The sequence below is a fragment of the Palaemon carinicauda genome, chromosome 1, assembly GCF_036898095.1.
Source record: "Palaemon carinicauda isolate YSFRI2023 chromosome 1, ASM3689809v2, whole genome shotgun sequence".
NCBI classification, from domain to species: Eukaryota; Metazoa; Arthropoda; class Malacostraca; order Decapoda; family Palaemonidae; genus Palaemon; species Palaemon carinicauda.
The window spans coordinates 11376419-11397789 of record NC_090725.1 but is presented as its reverse complement, the minus strand read 5'-3'; the positions used below and the strand labels follow the sequence as shown (position 1 = coordinate 11397789).

Genomic DNA, 21371 nt, shown 5'->3' with positions numbered 1-21371 from the left:
CGCATGGGTGGCGGGACTCTCTCAGCTGGAGTGCGGCAGAAGGTCGCCTCAGCGTCCACAGGACGCACAACCGTGTTGGTTGTAGGCTAGAGGTTGGTGCAGTGTCAACCTTCTCCGCACGAAAGTCCCGCATCAATGACGTTAACTGAGACTGCATGGTCTGCAGCAAAGACCACTTAGGGTCTACAGGAGCAGGTGCGGCAACAGACGGTGTGACTGCCTGATGCGGTACCGCTTTGCCTCTCTTAGGAGGTGAGCAGTCGTCGGAAGACTGCAGCGAGTCCAAACTGACCCAGTGGCTACAACTGGGCCGTTGGACTTGCGCGGAAGGGACCGACTTGCGCTTAATAAGCTGCGAGACCTTGGTCCATGGTTTCTTACGAGAAACCTCTTCCGCAGACGAGAAATAAATGGGCTCTCTCGTCTTTGTGTGGGTGGGGCGATCTTGGGTAGATACGCCCGAAACCACGGAGGGAAAACGTCTGTTCGTTGATCAAGGCCTGACGAACCCATAAGTCGTTCGACATTACTTCTCCCCTGGGCTTGGGAGCTTGCAAGAGGTCCCGGACTAGGTGAACGACAGGCACGAACAGACGAACCCTCGGACGCAACACTGTAACACTTTGCGCATATCACTTTATCACTTCGATTTTCTGTTTTGCACTTATTTCACTGAAATCGAAACTTTTACTGATTTCTACCTGAAACACGCAATTCTACCCTTCATTAAAAGGTAGTAATTGCGAAAACAGTCGTATAATGCAGCTCATTAATACTAGCAAAAAAACAGAAAACATATATAAAGATAAAGAATTCAGTGGCTGGGAAAGAGACTAAACACTAGTTCAAATAAACTACGTTTACAATCTCTCACCGCACATAGCCTGGGGACAAGAATAAAACCCTAGAAACGTTTTACCTTCTTCCCCGTACAGCGACTAGGGAGGAGAGTAACACGAGAACAACGTTACCCGCTTGAACGGAACGTTTTTTCTCCTCTCTCTCCCTCCGTCTCTATCTCTCTCTCTCTCTTTCTCTCTTGATTTCGCACATGAGAGAAGAGCCCAATTATATATCGTCAAAAAAACATGTTATTTGACTAAAGGAAAAAACTGAAAGGTTTTCCAAATAAAAAGTTCCTTTAATTTAGAATTTAAAACATTTAAGCTAAGAAAGAATGAACGAAACGTCAGAATCGATTTACTCTTACTGCAAAGTGAAACCGTGATACACTCTCTCTCTATCGTAACGATAGAGCGCATGTTGAACGTCCTGAACGTCAACAACTGCGTAGTCTAAAAAACTAAACGTTAGTTCATCTTTGAAAACAGTACGAAGACTATCAAAGAAATTCTTTCATAAAACATTAAATTTAAAAAGTTTTAAATTCTTTAAAGGCTAAATACGATATAACGGGCTCAACGTTGATTAACCTCGGTTCCAAGTTAGGACCGCCTACTATCAGGAACGGTCGCATATAAACAAAACATAAAAATTTATTTTTATATGTTTATAATAAATGGAAAGTTAATCGAAGAGGCCTAATAAAGGCGGAGAGATATAAAAAATATAGATCTATAACGTGTTAAGCAAAATTATTAAAAACCTAAACACACTTCCGTCTAAGGGAAGGGTCGGCCATTTAAAAGTGAAAGAGAGTCCATACTCTCTTTGTCACCATAATTAAATCTATCCAAAACGAGTTCAAGTTTTGAGATGAAGATAAAACCCCTGCATAGCGAAAGCTCAAAACTAAAATAGTGTACTTCACCAAATAGTTGTGAAAACAAATCCAGTTAGTAACAGCGTATTAGTAGGTCTTGCCGGTAGCCCGACAGAGAGAAAATTGGTTCTTTGTTTGCTTGGAGTACTAAGTACCTGCTCGACAGATGGCGCTGTTGATGTACACCCCCACCTGCATAGCGATCGCTGGCGTATTTTGACCGTAGGTTTTTCTGTCGAGCAACAGAGTTGCAGCTTATATGATCACCGGCTAAGTTTAATATTGAAAATTCATATCTCAAGGTATTACTGTACTGCTACGTATATGACCAGTGCAATTCGGACTCATACCCACCACCGACACAATATTACAGCAGTGTATACAGTATTCCAACCTTTGGATACCATATTGACCAACAATTTCCTCATCTATAATATCATCCACTTCAAAGCTGAGCATATTTCTTAATACCAGCTTCAAAATCTATAACGACACACTAATGCTTTCCTCAACAGCTTCAAATTTTTCTTCCTCTCTCTCCACATGTAAGTTGGGCATAAAATATTTTCCATTCAATCTTTCAATCTTCAGCAATGAATTCACCTAAAAATCTCTCAAACACCATCCATAAGGTAGTAATTTTCTAGATGGCACTTTTCTTGTTTCCTTTCCCGTAACAATATGATTGACTTTGTTTACATTCACTTTCAATCCTGGCTTATCCATTAAAATCTTCTTTCTTTGAATATCAAAAAGACATCTTCATATCATATAAATTTCACTATCCTCTGATTATCAAGAAAAGACTAAAGGTTGATCCCCTATTAACAAATTATTATATCAAATTCTTTCACATTAGCTCCTACTTTATGATACAGATCAACCACTTATTCAACGTCTTACTAGCATTCTGAGGTGGGGTCAGGGACTGGGTCAGTCATATGAAGAGAATAAGAAGAAGTTTTGGAAAGAAGTGAAGAGAGTAAGGAAGGCCGGCGCAAGAATTGAAGAGACAGTGAAAGATGGAAATGGAAGGTTGTTAAAAGGAGAGGAGGCAAGGAAAGGGTGGGCGGAATATTTTGAAAGTTTGCTGAATGTTGAGGATGATAGGGAGGCAGATATAATTGCTGTTCCAGGTGTTGAGGTGCCAGTGATGGGAGATGAGAATGAGAGAGAGATTACAATAGAGGAAGTGAGGAGAGCACTAGATGAAACGAGAGTAGGAAAAGCATTTGGTATGGATGGTGTGAAAGCTGAGATGTTGAAGGAAGGGGGTGTGACTACTTGAATGGTTGGTGAGATTGTTTAATGTGTGTTTTGTGTTGTCAATGGTACCAGTAGATTGGGTCTGTGCATGTATCGTACAACTATATAAGGGTAAGGGAGATGTGCATGAGTGTTGTAATTCAAGAGGTATTAGTTTGTTGAGTGTAGTTGGAAAAGTGTATGGTAGAGTACTGATTAATAGGATTAAGTATACAACAGAGAATGCAATCTTGGAAGTACAGGGTGGTTTTAGAAGAGGTAGGGGTTGTATGAATCAGATTTTTACAGTTAGGCAGATATGCGAGAAATATTTAGCAAAAGGTAAGGAGGTGTATGTTGCGTTTATGGATCTGGAGAAAGCATATGATAGAGTTGATAGGGAAGCAATGTGGAATGTGATGAGGTTATATGGAGTTGGTGGAAGGTTGTTGCAAGCAGTGAAAAGTTTCTACAAAGGTAGTAAAGCATGTGTTAGAATAGGAAATGAAGTGAGCGATTGGTTTCCGGTGAGAGTGGGGCTGAGACAGGGATGTGTGATGTCGCCGTGGTTGTTTAACTTGTATGTTGATGGAGTGGTGAGAGAGGTGAATGCTCGAGTGCTTGGACGAGGATTAAAACTGGTAGGCGAGAATGATCATGAATGGGAGGTAAATCAGTTGTTGTTTGCGGATGATACTGTACTGGTAGCAGACACAGAAGAGAAGCTTGACCGACTAGTGACAGAATTTGGAAGGGTGTGTGAGAGAAGGAAGTTGAGAGTTAATGTGGGTAAGAGTAAGGTTATGAGATGTACGAGAAGGGAAGGTGGTGCAAGGTTGAGTGTCATGTTGAATGGAGAGTTACTTGAGGAGGTGGATCAGTTTAAGTACTTGGGGTCTGTTGTTGCAGCAAATGGTGGAGTGGAAGCAGATGTACGTCAGAGAGTCAATGAAGGTTGCAAAGTCTTGGGGGCAGTTAAGGGAGTAGTAAAAAAATAGAGGGTTGGGCATGAATGTGAAGAGAGTTCTATATGAGAAAGTGATTGTACCAACTGTGATGTATGGATCGGAGTTGTGGGGAATGAAAGTGATGGAGAGACAGAAATTGAATGTGTTTGAGATGAAGTGTCTGAGGAGTATGGCTGGTGTATCTCGAGTTGATAGGGTTAGGAACGAAGTGGTGAGGGTGAGAACGAGTGTAAGAAATGAGTTAGCGGCTAGAGTGGATATGAATGTGTTGAGGTGGTTTGGCCATGTTGAGAGAATGGAAAATGGCTGTCTGCTAAAGAAGGTGATGAATGCAAGAGTTGATGGGAGAAGTACAAGAGGAAGGCCAAGGTTTGGGTGGATGGATGGTGTGAAGAAAGCTCTGGGTGATAGGAGGATAGATGTGAGAGAGGCAAGAGAGCGTGCTAGAAATAGGAATGAATGGTGAGCGATTGTGACGCAGTTCCGGTAGACCCTGCTGCTTCCTCCGGTGCCTTAGATGACCGTGGAGGTAGCAGCAGTAGGGGACTCAGCAGTATGAAGCTTCATCTGTGGTGGAAATATGGGAGGTTGGGCTGTGGCACCCTAGCAGTACCAGCTGAACTCGGCTGAGTCCCTGGTTAGGCTGGAGGGATGTAGAGAGTAGAGGTCCCCTTTTTGGTTTTGTTTCTTGTGATGTCGGCTACCCCCCAAAATTGGGGGAAGTGCCTTTGGTATATGTATGTATGTATTTCAAATTACAAGGAAATAATCTAGACAATAGACAATGTAAAGAAAATCTTACATGGTCCAGCCCACAACATAAAGTACAGTACTGTACCTTTAATATATATTCAGCAGAAAATGGCCCAAAATTCTCCTCTTGGCGTTCTTCTATCAAATCCAACAGAGATTTCTCTCCACATTCCATCATAAGGCAAGGTGTTCCACCAATTTCTTTTCCATAAGAACGGAATCCAATTATATTGGGATGGCATAACCCCTTTAAGACACCAGCCTCAGCATCTATGCGATTCCCATACTCAGAAGAACGGGGTATTCGACTGTGGAGGATGAAAATAACATAAAATATACATAAAAAAGGAATTTTAATGAAATCTATTTCAAGAAATACATGGGATTCAATTTCCTTCTTTGCTGAAGCAATCTGCATTTTAATCTCTACTATTAATGAATTAGATAGATAATTCTCTTTCCCTCTCTCAAATTGCCTACCCTCACAGTATGCTATTTAGAAACACCGTATGTGGCGCTCTATGGTAAACAACACCGGCGAAGCCATGCTTAATATTTTGAGATCAAAAACTAGCCTAATGAAATTCTTAACATTACTAACCAGTGGGAAAGCAACAAAAATTTGGTGAACCCAAGGCAAGTAGTAAAATAATACATTCTATCATTAAAATTCCATTTCTTTCCATTAATCTTATTAGTGGGGCAGATTATAACAATATTCCATAAGAAACTTTCACTTGGTGATACAAGCACCAAATTTGGTATAAATAATGCTCAGTATGTACTTTTTAACTAAATTATATTATCCAGCTGAAAACTACAACCACCTTGTCAAAGGCAAAAAAAAAAAAAATTTAAATAGTAATTGAATGGACATCAAAATAAATGTATTTTGAGAGGAAGAACTCGATAGCATCAATTGAAATCAAATATAGTTGGCTGTTTTCAAAACAGCAGATATTACATGACTTAAAATTAGCATTTGTTGGGAAGCTGTCTGATCATTAAGTTGAAGGGCAACATCCACAATCATTCAATGAAATATTGTGGTCAGGTTCTACCGTTTTGTATCATTTTATATGAGTGATGTCAAAGTACAACCAGGCCACACTGATGACAACACTGCTGAGAGTCAACATTGGGTTTAACGTTGCCTTGTAGCATACTCGCTACAGTTGTAACTTACTAACTGTTGTAGTGGTGTACCCACTGTAGTTTACAGAATATTTTAGAGTCCCAAATGCTATCTAATATGCACTGTATATATATCAACTTGAACTTTAGTTAGTTGTAGTATTTTAGTTAGATATCCGCATCTGAATCGACAGGATGTGGCAGAGTGGGAGAGCCGAGCCAAGGGCAATGGGGTTTAAATGGCACTGGATGAATGATCGGGCTAGGTGTAGAGCACCAGATGCTTGAACCTAGTAGCATCCCATGTCAATATGCTTTGATATTTTGTATGGTTGGGTTGTAAAAGGATAACTCCTCGGCCTTTAACTGTATACTGTAACACAAGATATTCACCAATAATCCATTGCGTTGCACTTATAACTGACTGGAGGGAGTTTGCCTCTGTCAGACAAATATAAAAATGGAGTTGAAGTCTCCCCCTACCTGTTATGAGTGTAGTTCTGATGGCTATTCTATGTTAGCCAAAAACATACCACTATTTCAGACAATCAACCTGTTGCCCATCAGGTTAGACCCATCCAGATTGGATGAGGGAGGTGGTATTGACGATACATTGAGGTGAAACAGTGCAAAGGATCACCAAAATTGTCCCCCAAATGTTCAGCAACTGCAAACTTGAGCATTCCACAAAAAGAGCAGCTGAAATTCAGAATGATCCTAGTCGCAGTCAATAAAATATGCAAAGGACTAGCATTGAAGTGTAGCTGTGTTTCTTATGTGAGAAAATTGAACCCGCATTAGAGCTGTGATAAGTCATGACCATGCAGCACCATAGGAGGCTCAATGAGTGCACTTGTAACCTCAATTACGGTAAGCTTTTAGCTTTATTGAGTGGTGATGTTGTGGCCATGGATCTTAAATACCAGTGTTCCTACTTAACAGCCCTGTATAACAGAGAGGGCACGCTCTGCAGCAGAGGGCAAAGAAAAACTTCAGTCGTCTCAAGAAAAGCAAGCCTTTTCTGTAGTGTTCTCTGAACTTCTGACTAATGCCATTTAGACAAAAAACAACATTAATGAGCCCTCTGTGTTCCAACTTGCTGAATTAGTTAAGCTTTTCAAGGAGGGGCTTGAGCAGCTTGGGACAGACATACCTGATGTGGACTCGACCAGACTGAAAGAGAGGGCTTTGGCAGAGATACATGGACTGGTAGTCTACGAGAAAGGGTGAGATATACTTCTGGTATTTGAAAAAAGATGTTGGTCCAGTTTTGTCAAAGGCATCACCCTATACTGATACCATTATTCTTGTCAAATCTGCTAAGATATTACACACACACATAGTTGAACACAAGTCTAAGTTTGAGGACAATATCTATGAGTGTGTGTGTATGATTCCCTGCCTCCAGCTTGTCTTCAGTTTATATGTATGATTGAGCATGTGGTAGACATTAAACTGACCTTACAAAAGCTCAGCTCCTTAATACAACAGCTTTGCCAAGGCTTCGTGACCATGGTCTTAGTATTCCATATGACATATCAGCTCAGTTGGGAGATGTAGTTGTAAACAGATACATTGAAGGTGTGGTTTGTGTTCCCAAACTGGTTAGTTTTCTAGAATAAAAACACTATGCCAACTTTGATTCTATGTTTTACGAACAACGTACTGTAATAAAAACTGATTGACTTGTGTGTTTTTTGAGTCTGGAAACAACTTACTGTTGATTTTCAGCTCTGATTGTTCTTTTAATCCTTACATTTGCATGCAAATTAGAAAGGTATCAACATATAAATCTAGAGATGAGGACAGCCTTCCTAGCCTTCCACCCATTGCTTACACTTGTGAGCACTTGACAAAATGTGGTTGCAAGACTGAATGCTGAGAACGATTTCAAATGATATCACTTCAGCTTTATGAGTACACAGTTGTTTGCATGCAAATGTAAGAATTAAAAGAACAATCAGAGCTGAAATTCAACAGTAAGTTGTTTCCAGACTCAAACAACACACAAGTCTATCAGTTTTTATTACAGTACGTTGTTCGTACATAGAATCAAAGTTGGCATTACTCTATATATTGGCATATTGTAATCCTCATTGTATTCTCATTATATTATGTAATTTTGATTTTATAATGCAGAATTGGGTTTCTCACACTCAAAAACATATTTTGATGTATAGACCATTAAAATAGGAATATGCAATCAAACTACAGTTCAAACACGTTTAAAAGAGCTTTGAACGTCAGCCATTTTATATTTTAAAAAGAATAACTCACTTTTCTAAGAGAGTAGGTTCTGAAGGACTTATTTGACAAATGACGCTTGTATCACAAAGTAAAAGATTGTTTCATCAATCTGCCCTACTACAGTATAACTAGGGTTCACATTCGTGAATCCCACATTCTCAAGTGAGGGAGAAGCCTAAAGAAACTATCATAACTCCAAACAACTTAGCAACCCAACCTGAGAGAACTTACCTTTAAATCTTATCAATAATCCATGAATCATAAATTCTTTTTTTTTTATGGAAGTAAAGTTACTTCTTCAATAAGAATTAAGAACTCCCCTTTTTCTTTCTCAATAACCGCACAATTCATGAGCGAGAAAAAACTAAAATGAACAATTATATACACCGAGATATAAAAATAAAACCAACTTTTAAGCTATTCTATAACCAATAACTATTAAACTAGAACATCAAATACTACCACTACAGTATATAACTTAAAACCCAGCAATTTTTATAGGCATAACCAGGCCTCCTTCATAATTTTGGCTAATAATGATTTGATGCGCCACTGAGCTTCTGCCAAGATCTTTTTCAAAGACAGATTCCAACAGAAATTAAGAGAATTTTTGGCAATATATTTCCTTGAGGATCTTTTCGCCATAGATAATACAGTGAACCCTCGCTACTTCGCGGTTCGACAATCGCGGATTCACCACTTCGCGGGGTTTTCCCATAACCCGTATATATATACATATCGCGGATTTTCCGGAAAATTCGAAAATACCGCGAAATCTGAAGACAACCAAATACGATATTTTGTTACCTGTAATTCCATTAATACTGTAATTAGTAATATCTGTTCTTACTGATTGTTCATTGCATTAAATATGATATATAATTCAGCACAGAAAGAAATAAAACACAAAAAGAGAATGTGATCATACGATAATTCAGTACTGTATACAGTACGTAGTAAAATTAAATCGAACATGAAACGCAAATCAGATGCAGTCATACCATATTAGAATGGTGTGTACTGTAATGGATGTGCTTCTTTTCCATGAATCTTTTGTATGTATACGTACGTAGTACTGCATCCAATAATATTCTTTGTTGCAAAAATCACATTTCGAATAAGCGTACGAGAGAGAGAGAGAGAGAGAGAGAGAGAGAGAGAGAGAGAGAGAGGCGTAAAATAGCGTACGTAAAGCTGTATTATTATTATTGTTATTATTATTATTATTGTTGTTGTTGTTAATAAAATTATTATTGTTATTATTATTATCATTATTATTATCATTATTTATTACTATTACGGTATTTACTTAATCTACGTACGTTCGGTATGCGCGGGGCATCTTCTATGAGTAGGTAACCTACGCATCATAGTACTGTAAGACGGGTTGTGATTGGTTCAAGCGCTGATAGATGACGAATCAGAACTCAAGTTTTGTTATCTAGCCTGTGATTGGTGTTTTGCCCGCATCTACCCGCAGCATCTAAGTTCTCGCGGGGCTGGATCGTCCACTCTCTGTTACCGCGTATCGCTGAGTAGACGTTCTTAAGTGTGTGAATCTGTGCTGTGTGCGACTTTTTTAAGTTGAACTTTTTGTTACTGTAAATCCTACTGTAATGGCTCCCAAGCGTTCTGCTTCTCTTAAGGCTGGTAGTGAGCCTAAACGCCACCGAAGGATGATGACGATAGCTGAGAAGGTTACGCTTCTCGACATGTTAAAAGATGGTAGAAGTTACGCGGCCGCCGGCCGCCATTTTGGCATCAACGAATCTACTGTTCGCTATATCAAGCAGGACGAGGCGAACATTAGAAAGACGGCTGCAATCACCTTTAGCAGATCAGTGAAGCGAGTCGTTACAACGCGTAATAAAACGATCGTACGCATGGAAGGTGCTTTAGCTGTGTGGATTGCCGACTGCCGGAAGAAGAACATAGCGTTGGATACGAACACCATCCAAACAAAGGCTTTGAGCTTATATGAGAATTTTGCTGCAAAGGAACCTAAAGACGACGACGGCAACCATGCTGAAGATGATGATGATGCAGATGATCCTCAACCAGGGACATCCACTGATTCCCAGCCTCAGAAACGTTTTTCCGCCAGCAAAGGATGGTTCGCGAAGTTTCAGAAACGCTTCGCCCTGAAAAGCGTTTCCCTGCATGGGGAGTCTGCTTCCGCTGACACTGCCGCTGCTGAAACTTACGTGAACCAGACGTTCAAGAATATTATCGCCGAAGGTGGATACAAGCCGGAACAAGTCTTTAATATGGATGAGACTGGCTTGTTTTGGAAGAGAATGCCGTCGCGAACTTTCCTGTTCAAAGACGAAGCCAAAGCCTCTGGCTTTAAAGCATTCAAGGATCGCGTTACCCTCGTGATGTGTGGCAATGCTGCTGGATTTTTGTTAAAGCCGGGGCTTATTTATAAGTCGAAAAATCCTCGCGCTTTGAAAAATAAAAATAAGAATCTCCTTCCCGTGTACTGGATGCATAATCAAAAAGCATGGATTACGAAGATGCTGACCTCCAACTGGTTCCATCAGTGTTTTATCCCGCAAGTCAGCAAATATCTCTTAGAGAAGGGCTTGCCATTCAAGATCCTTCTCCTTATGGATAACGCTGGTGGACACGCAACTGACCTGTCGCATGAGGGCATTCAGGTTGAGTTCCTGCCACCCAACACCACGTCATTAATTCAACCGATGGACCAGGGGGTTATCAGGGCGTTCAAGGCCCTCTACACGAAGAACACCTTGGCGGACCTCGTTGCGTGTGTGGATGCTGCCCAAGATGACGAGGATGAAGATTTTAACTTGAAGGCGTACTGGCGGCAGTACACCATAGCCACGTGCCTGCAGAATATTCAGAAGGCACTTCAAGAGATGAAACCTGCAACCGTGAATGCGAGCTGGAAGAAGTTGTGGCCCGATATTGTTTACGACGACAAGGGATTTACTCCGTCGGAAATCCAACACTCTGCAATACGCAAATCTGTGCAGTTGGCTGCCATAATTGGAGGTGACGGGTTTGGCGACATGACGACTGAAGACGTCGACGAGTTGTTGGACTGCCATTCCCAGCCGCTAACTGACGCAGACCTCGAAGACCTGACGAAATCGGCAAGTGAAGAAGAGAGTGATACCCAGGAAGAGACCCAAGAAAATGTCGAAGAAACGGGCTTAACATTAGAACGGCTTGCCAAGGCCTGCAACCATGCGAAGGAGTTGAAAGAAATGTTGCAAGAGTGGGACGAGGATATGGTTCGCTCGATGCAATTCTGCAACAAGATCGATGAAGACATGACTCCCTACAAAATGCTCTTGGATCGAAAAAAGAAGCAGCGGCAACAACTTCCGATCACAATGTTCTTCCAGCCTCGCAAAAAAGAGCCAGTTCCTCCTGCTAGTACCCCTTCGGAAGAAATTGAAGAAGTTTCCCAGGAAGAAGTTGAAGAGGTGTCCCAGGAAAAGACACCTCCGTCTGAAGAGACGTAAAATACTATCATTGGCTGCACAGTAGAACACATCATCAGCTTCATCATCATCATTTCTACTGTGCAGCAAATTCATCGCCATCACCATTCAAGTTTTTCTTCAACTTCTTTCGTGGTGAGTACAGTAACAATCTTTATTTTTTACTTTAATATTCTTACTGTACATTCTAAAACTGTATTTGTGCCTGTTTTATAGTTTAGTACTATACGTACTGTATGCATTAAGTTAAAGGGAAGGTTTTAAAAGTCTACATGTTGTAACCTATCATATTTTTTTTGTTTAAAATTTACATTTACATACGTAAAACAATCTCTCTCTCTCTCTCTCTCTCTCTCTCTCTCTCTCTCTCTCTCTCTCGTAAATTGTTTTCCTGCTTTGCTACGTACAATACTGTATAAATTATATTTGTAAGGTAACATATTTTGTAAATGCTTTTACTGTAAATACTGTATCATTATTTATCACTATCATCATGCGCGTTAAATGCCTTGTTTGTTCTGAGCGTGGTTGTTTACTGAGCGTACACGCCGTCGTTTCAGGCGGCGTCATAAAGAAAAACATTTCATTTGGAAGTCCTAAGAAAAATACGTAAACTAAAACATTGGTAATAAAAAAATCAACATACAGTACTGTATAATCAATATAATCGATGCAAAAACTAACCTATACATATATGTGTACACTAAATGAGTTTGTTTCTTCATTATGATCAGAGATGAACGTAAACAAAACATTGGTTGCCATTTTTTATCGTGCTTTTTAGGTGTTTAGGAAACGCATGATATAAAATCGCCTTTAATATTTGTGCCTGTTTTAGTTTAGGGTGCTGTAGTACATGCATTAAGTGTTCTGTACATTAAAGGGTGGTTTGTTAACAGTACTACGTACAAGGGAAGGTTTTAAAAGTCCGAATATACATGTTAAATAAATAGGTAAATATGATGTCACTACTTCGCGGATTTTCACCTATCGCGCCCGCGTCTGGAACCTATCTACCGCGATAAACGAGGGTTCACTGTAAAGGTATACTGTAAAATAAAAATATGTGTCTTAAGCTACTTAACTTTGTAACAACTACAGCAATTGTTTATTATCATACAATGGTTTAAATACAAGCAAAACAGCTATCTGATTCGATTGTTCGTAAGGACGTTGCAATGCCTCTGATGTCAAGAGCTCTGGGTCGTGGAGATAGAGGAAGGTCGGGATTAATTGAAAGGTCAATGATCTTGCAAATCCAAGCCATAATGGTGTTTTACGAGGCCCTCCTCGACCTTCCCCATGCTGACAATGAGTGCCAACACATACAGCGAGCTGCTGCTGTTCCTTTAAGGTAACACCTCAGACTCCTCACTGGACAAAGTACCAGTTGTGGAACGACGACTCCCAATCTGGAAGGGCCCGAATCTAGGATCTGCTTCTCCCAGATTTTGAATCTTAGCAATAAACTCAGGGACGAAGTTGAGAATTTCCTTTCCCCATCCCCTTGAATGAACGATGTCGTAGGAAAGACCATGCAGTTTACAAACTCTTTTAGCCAAGGCTAGAGCAAGAAGGAACACAGTCTTCAGAGTAAGGTGGCAATCTGTTGTCTGGCATAATAGTTCATAGAGGGCACCCTTCAGAGACTGCAGGACGCGAACCACGTTCCAAGGAGGAGGTCTAAATTTCAGCAGGGGCAAGTAATCTAAACTTTATATGAGGAGAGAAAGTTCCAACAAAGAGGAAATATTTACTCCCTTCAGTTTGAAGACCATACTCGAGGCTGAGCGGTAACCTTTCATTGCTGAAACCGAGAGGAGAATTTCTTTCTGAAAGTATACAAGAAACTCCGCTATTGTTGGAATAGTGGCATTAAGTGGAGAGATACCTCTTCCACAATACCAACCACAGAAGACAGTCCACTTAGCCTGGTAGACTGGAGCCGAAGATTGTCTGAGGTTTCCAGCCATCCTTTTTGCAATTTGTTGCGAAAATCCTCTCTGAGCGAGGAGGGGCTGGACAGTCCCCCAGGCGTCAAGCCGAAGCAAAGATGTTTGAGTAAATCTTGTCGTGGAGGGAGATCTCTCGGGAGTTCCGTCCGGAGCTGCAGAAGGTCCAGGAACCATTCTGCGTGATGCCATAGCAGAGCTATTAGTGTCACTGATAGGTTCTCACTTAGTATGGTCTTGTTGAGAACTCTTCTCATCACACAAAACTGGGAAAGTGTACGGAATGATGTTGTCCCACTGTTGTTGTAATACATCTTGCAAGAGAGCCTGAGGATCTGGGACTGGAACAGTAGAGTGAGACACTGAAGTTCATGGCCGTTGCAAACAGATCCACAGGAGAACCCAATAAAGTCAAGACTTTGTTCGCTACTAGATGATTCAAAGACCATTCGGGCCCCACCTACCTCAGTTGCTCTGCTCAGATTGTCTACAAGCACATTCCTCTTGCCTGGAATGAAGCAAGCCGACAGGGACACCGAGTTGTCTTCTGTGCATCTGAGTATCTCTAGTGCTAAATGGCACAGAGGATGTGAAAAGTAACTGCTATGTTTGTTTATGTAAGTCACTACTGTGGTGGTGTCACTCATCAATACTGGAGTGACCCACCATTAACTAGTGGAACTGTTGGAAGGCTACGAAGGCTGCCCTCATCTCTAGGAGATTTATATGTTGATACCTTTCTCATTCCAACCAAAGGCCGGAGGTGGTATGGTGCATCATGTGGGACACCCACCCTTCTTTTGATGCCTCTGAATAGAGCATCAATTTTGACAGGGGGAACGAGAAGGTCGACCCCTTTGCAGAGGTTCTCGTCTGCCACCCCCCACCTAAGGTTCGCCGGTTCCTCTGGTTCTATCTGGATCAGGATGTTAGGGGAAACGCATACCTAATTCCAATTTAACTTGAGCCGCCACTGGAAAGATCGTATTCTGAGGCGGCCGTTAGTAACTAGACAGGCCAGGGATGATAGGAGACCTAGGAGACACGAGTGCTGGGATGGGAGTTTTTGTCTGAGGAAGAAGCCTGCAACCTTTCTCAGCCTCTATACTCTTTTATCTGATGGAAAGGCTTTGTGCTGAACAGGGTTTATGATCATGCCTAAGTATACCAGTCTTTGAGAGAGGATCAGACATGACTGCTCTAGGTTTACCATGATCCCCAAATCTTGGGAAATCTCTAGAAGTCTATCTCGGTACTGTAGAAACGTAGCCCCCGAGTATGCTAGAATCAACCAATCGTCCACATATCTGAGAACACGGATGATGATTCTGTGAACTCAAGAAGACACTAGGGCAAACACTATCGTAAAGACCGAAGCACATCATCTTGAACTAGTATTGTTTGTTGTTGAATATGATCATTATATACTTCCTTGAAATGATGGATTTGGTTCTGGAAGTGCATGTCTAGAAACCCAGTGTGCACATGAAGCCCTGTGGTCTTAACGCTTACCTGACCGTGTCCGCTGTCTCCATCTTGAACGAAGTTTACTCGACAAACTTGTTCAAGGCCGGGAGATTGATGACTGGTCTCTGGTCTCCAGATGACTTTTTCCTAAGAGTCCACTAAAGAACCCTTGGGACGCATCAAGGACCTTTCGGAGAGCACCCTTCTCCATCATTGAATGAAAGGGATGTGATACCCTGAACGAATCACTTCAACCGCCCAGGATTCGGCCCAAGCTGCTGCTACCTTTGCCAGCGGCTTTGCAGGCATCCCCCACAGGTGGACAGGTGAGAAAATTGCCAGTCCTCCGTGGAAGGACTTTGACCCTATACGGTCCTTGTCGTGAAAGAGTTTCTTAAGACACCTTCTGCGTTGATGTAGTAGACGTAGCCCTACTCGGTGGTTTTGATTTAAGTTGCTTTTTCTGTGGCAGAGCTTGGTAGGTCCTTGATGTAGGGAGTCATGGTTGGACTTCCTCCATTTCTACGCCACCCGCTCGACGTCTTCTGCCTCAAATAGTGTTTGCCCACAGGTTTTCCACCTGGTGGGAAAAGATTTCTATTAACCTGGTACTGAACTATATAGTAGAAAGGTCTCCATTGAGCTCATGGTGGACCCCTGTGACCAGTCCTCAGTCCAGATCAGGTAGCCCACACATCCCAACAACAAATGCCTTCACGAAGAAGCCTGCATGGCATACTCTGTGACCTTATCTTGATTGATGATCTCTAGAGCTGAGAAGGAGACTGAGACAACCCACAGTCTCTCGATACTGATTCCTCTAGTTAATGTCTCTAAGGAGTGATCTAGAGGCAAGGCTGGAAGAGGCTCATTGACAACCCCGTAATACTCTCTCTGCTGTATGAACGGCAGCAAGAGAAGTTTCGAAGAGGAGCCTTTAGCATAGGAAATTGCCTTTTTCTGGGACTCTTAAACTCCTTGGACCTTGGTTAAGCTGCACTGGCCTTTGAACTCCATAGACATGGTCCAGGACCGTATGTTTGCCATTTTGAGGGGCTGTCACTGGTTCTGACCAGACATTGAAGGCTCTCATTCAGGCTAAGACCAGTCAGAAGGTATGTTCCGACTCCTTCAGTTCCGCTTCCGTTAGTTTCGGGCTTGAGGCTCTAGGCAGGTTGTTGTCCTCAAAGTAAAACTGGTCTTCTACCTCCAAGCTCTCACTGATAGGAGCCCGGAGTAGGTCAAAGTCGTCGGGATAGGCTATCGAAGGGACGTCTCTTGCTGACATCCTAGGAGGAGAAGCTCCTCTTGAACTCTGAGGTGCGGAAGCTCTTGCCGAGGATTTTGGAATAGTCTTTGAGTCCTTCAGCTCAATGCGAGGGGGAAGGTATTCCTCTAAAAGAAACAGCTTGGAGGCCGACTCTTTCCTGAGGGGACATTGGTCCTCTCTGCAAGGAGGGATGACGTCCGGTTGGAATGGAGGACGGAGCTCTAGAGGAACCATCTCTATGGGAAAGAGGCAGAAAGCCTCTAGTCAGAGAGACCTCTCTATCCTCCCGAAGGGGAGACGAACTTATCCTTTTCCCAGTTGGTCATACCGGTGTCGTACGTGCTTGCGGAGGATTCTCACACAAACCTGGTTTCTTTGCTACCTGTTTCCTCTTGAGAGGGCAGAAAGGAATCTCCTGTGAAGTGGGTCTAGATAGAGCTGACCCTTCAGAATGCCTTCTGGGGGTTAGATGGAGGAGAGGATGCGGGGAGGTACGTTGTAATCAGGGGGATCCTGAGTGCGCTGGCCACTGACTGCGTATGAGGGAGAACCCCTGTAACCACTTATCGCACTGCCTTGACCAGTCCATTAAGCCAGGCAGGCTCCATCCCGCTTGAAGTGCTGGAGGAACCTTCGAGAGGCCAGATGCCTTCAGTCTGGGAACCTGGAAAGAAGGGTTAGCTTATCTACCTGGTATGTCCGGCACTGGTCTTACCATTGGGGCCTTTGCATAGCGCTGATCCTTTGCCGATTCCCTCTAGAGTGGGAAAGGAATCAGTCGTCCCCCCTGCAAGATGATCTGCTGGCGAGTGACAATCCCTTGGCCACGGGCAGTTGCAAGCCTGCAGCGGACCAGGTGGAGCAATCAGTCTAGGAGAATAACGCTTACGAGCGTTAAGTGCCGCGTTGGTGAACGTGGCAAGTGCCAAGGAGGTGATGATCTGTGAGCTCTGAGAGAGACTCGCTGGTCTGACAAGTGGCGTTTACAAGCCTGAAGGTAGCAATTCAGTATTGGCCGTCTTGCAAAGAGTGAGGATCTGTTGGTGAAAAGTGACAGTCCTTGTCAGGACTGAAAAGATGTCTCCTGACCGCAGGGGGGGGGGAAACGTTCAGAGTGGCAAGGAGTGATGAACTCCGAACCCTGACAAACCCCAAAGGGGAACGTCTGAGCGGTTCTTCCGGAGAGAACCTGGTCTGATAGAGTCAAGAGGCGACACACGTTGGTCTCTGGAAGTTCTTGGGAATAGAGACTCTCCGGGGGTTTTCACTCGCGAAGGAGAGACAAGCCTCAGCAAGGTGGCGGGCGAGTGCTGTCTTCGGCGGCAGCAACGTCAGCAGGAGATAGCAAAGCAGATACAGCAGCAGCAACTCCGGGGTCATCAGGGGCTGCGTTTGACGGAAAATGATCCACCTCCAAGGAGGCAGGAGTTTGCTTCCTCTCGGTACCCTGTTGGAGGAGTTCAAGCAATCCTGCTTCGACACAGGACCAGCCAAACCCAGCAATGGCCTAACCTGAACAAACCTGAAACAAGTCAGAGAAAGAAGAAGGGGCAGAACTTTTTCGCCAAAGGAAACAGTACAGTACTGTACCCCGATCCCAGACGTTCACCAGAAATTAAGCGGGCCACGCTACTACTCAGCCGTTCCCTAGGGGAGATCGATCAAGCAGGAGCTTCAGGAAGAAATGGGGGGGGGGACCCTGAAGGAGAAAAATAACACCACCGGCCTCTACAGGTTGAACACAGGTGGAGCGGGTCCGTCTCCACGGAGGACATAAAAGTACAGCAAGAGTGGCCCTCAGATCCAGGAGAGGTGCACATGAGGCTTGTTAAGAAGCACACACAAACAGTCTGAAAAGAGAAGAAGAATTTTCAAAGAATTCATTCAGAATTATTGCTGAATTTATTTAAAGTCAAATGACAAGTCAAGGCAATGGAGAGTACAGCAATGTCCGTATTCTACCCGAGCCATAATCAAAGTGGGTACTCACCCCTGGTGTGTGAGTACGCAAGGTAGCCGGCTACCACTACTCCTTCCCACTAACAAGCGGTTGAGGTAGTTATCCCTAGCTAAAAGTATTATAGCTCCTCTTTCACCTACACCGAAAGTAATGTCCTATAAATAGCGACGGTTTGTATAGAGTAACGGAACAATTTTGTTTTGGGGTAGACGTCACTATCAATATTTCAAACAGCTTTAAGATTTATATCTAACTGTAATATACCTATTAACTTTCTTTACAGCCCATGGCGATTTGTAGCATCCACGAACAGGAGAAAATCTATCCATGAGGTACACATTGACACCTGAAAATAAATGAAAAAGTTATAAAATGCACTTACAGCTGGATTGCCAAGTTACATAATCATCATCATTTCCTCCTACAACTATTGATGCAAAGGGCCTCGGTTAGATTTCACCAGTCATCTCTATCTTGAGCTTTTAAATCCATATTTCTCCATTCATCCTCTCCCAATTCACGTTTCATAATTCGCAGCCATGTAGGCCCTCATCTTCCAAATTATATAATAGTACACTTTATTTTCACACAGTTCTGCATACCATTTATAAAATGCTTATTTTCATACTAATATGACAAATTTAGGAATACTGTATTGTAATTCATAGTTTTCCTAACCATACGAAACTTAAGCTCTTTATATATGAGAATATTACTTCGGCGAACCTAAGCTAGTCATTAGACTTTTAATGTAGTATACATGACAAATTTAGAAATACAGTAATTTGTATTTTTCCTATCGATACCAGCCTGGAGCTACTTATACGGATATTACCTTAGGCATAGCTGAAAGACGAGCCGTAAGACTTTTAGCGAGGGATAACTACCCCAACTGCTAGTTCGAGGGAGGGGTGGGGGGTAGCCAGCTACCACGCCCACTCACACACCAGGGTTGAGCACCCACTTTGCTTGCAGGCAGGACTTTCTAAGGGGACAGGTAATGGTGGGATAATCTGTATAAATAACTCCAGGTTACTATACTTTTTTACTTTAAGGGCTGCTTATCTGGTCCAGTAAAGCAGGGGAACCCTACTCTCTACAGGACCTCCATGGTTGTTTAACGATGTTCATTCAGGAGCATTTAACATTCCATAATGCGTATTGTTCCCTAACTGTTTGATCATCACTGTCAAAACACTCGCAAAACAAGGTCTTCAGTTTCCTCTTGGAAGTCTTAGGATCTTCAATTATTTGGATGTCTTGTGGAAGCCTATTGTTTAGTTTCAGGGCCATTAGGAAATATATAAATCACTTCCACATTTGTCATTTGTTTCATCACTCTATGCATACCATAGGGATGACTTACCTCTCAGGAGGGTGAATGTCTGTGCCAAATGACTCTTGGCGTTGACCCAGGATACACTCCTCACTAAATGGATCGTAGTTGGAAAGAGTACTAATACCTCACTAAGATTATAGTGCTTCGCACTATTAGCGGACTACGCAAGCTGTGTGTTTGTCATACTAGCAATGTGACTGACAGGGTATAAGTTCTTCGACTCATAGGAATCTTTGGGAGTATCTTAGCCATTACCTAATTCCTCTTTGTTAGAGGTATTGTTGATGCAACAAGTATTTCTGTATCAGGTTACACAAGAGAAATGGTTCTTTCCTGCAGAAAGGTGAGGTCAGCTGTGCTAAGGGCCCTGGTGCTGTTTCCCCAAGAGAGGGGACAAGTGGATGGAAGAAAGGAAGCCAGTTATTCTTATCCATTCACCCCAGACTAATCCCTGGTAACCTCAGCCCTAAACCCTCAGCTACTTTTCCATCAAGGAGCCTGAGGTGTTTCGACCACCTGCTTTGAAGCCACCAAAGGACCAATGGAAAATGTTTCCATGTTCCTGTAAGTCACGTCTTGCAGGTAGTGGGCGGTGAAAGTCATCTGACGCTTCTACACGCCAGCTTGTACCACCTGTGTCACAGATTAGTTCGGGTTTATTGCCAGGCCAATGACCTTGCAGATTCATACAGAAATGGTGTTTGTTGTGACCCTCCTCTTGACCTTCCCTATGCTGACAAAGTGCCGACATACGGGGGCGAGCTGGTGCTGTTTTCTTGAGGTAACACCTAAGACTCCTCACTGGGCAAAGTACCAGTTGGTCTGGGTCTTCGGTTACTGAACGAAGACCCCCAATCCGGAAGGGCCCGATTCTAGGATTCGCTACTCCCGGATATTCAGTCTTAGCACTAAACTCAGGGATGAAGTTGAGATTTACCTCCTGGCTACAATTAGTGCACTTTGAAATATAAGTGCAAGGTCCATGCTCATGATCCGAACAATTTTTGCAGATCTTTTCATTTTTGTATACTCTTGATGGATATCCAAATTTATAGCAATTATAGCACTGCAATGGTTTCTGTTTATAGACACAAACTGGAATCCTCTCATTTTCAATGTACAGTATACATGAGAGGGTACGTCATGGTCTTGAAATGTTAAAATAATCATGGTGATTCTTGGAATCTTATGAACCTTCCATATTTCTCTAGGGCACATATCTAATATTTCTTCTTCATTAAATTCATAAAGATCTTTGTTAAAAATAACTCCTCTACCATAACTGAAATTCAAATGCAGCTTGATATCTACCATTAAACTTTCTTTATCTTAATACGATCTAGCATAAAAGACTGTGTTCTAGATTTGATACAAATCAAAATGGACTTCTTGCCAAATACATGAATGTCTCCACGCTCTATAGTGCCTACTTTCTGTTGTATTAATTTACTAAATTTAAAATAGTTGTATTCTTCTCTCTTTGATGCTGCTATAATCTCTTATTAAGTTTGTTTTTGGGTCCATAGACTCATTTTGATGCCAGTCACTAAGGCGATATATGTCCAGGTTTCTAGGAGCAGTATTGCATAGCGCTCCGGTAATCTCGCTATCATCAATTTCAATTTCTGAGACTTCACAGACTGCTTTAAAAGCCTCCTTGTGATTATCAAAGCAGATCCATGCTTCCCATTTTTCATCTTCTTTCCTAAAATTCACACTTATTTCAGTGATCTTAGCATAAGCTTTGAAAGTCATCCATAATGCCTCATAATGACAGCTTATTGGCAAACTACATGTATGAATGACTTTTAATTTCTAAACACTGGAGTGGTCCTTTTTC

At 42.4% G+C, this 21371-nt stretch overlaps 1 protein-coding gene across 3 annotated transcripts in view; it reads right to left on the bottom strand.

The window, feature by feature from the left end:
* Window positions 1-21371, bottom strand: part of LOC137646912 (lymphokine-activated killer T-cell-originated protein kinase-like) — a 63055-nt gene that overhangs the window by 30332 nt on the left and 11352 nt on the right. For all 3 annotated transcript variants that reach the window (XM_068379993.1, XM_068380000.1, XM_068379987.1), the window contains exons 3-4: window positions 18457-18538; window positions 4775-4997 (exon numbers count right to left, since the gene is read on the bottom strand). In XM_068379993.1, coding sequence (XP_068236094.1) covers window positions 4775-4997; window positions 18457-18538 — 305 coding nt within the window. The remainder of the gene's footprint in view (window positions 1-4774; window positions 4998-18456; window positions 18539-21371) is intronic.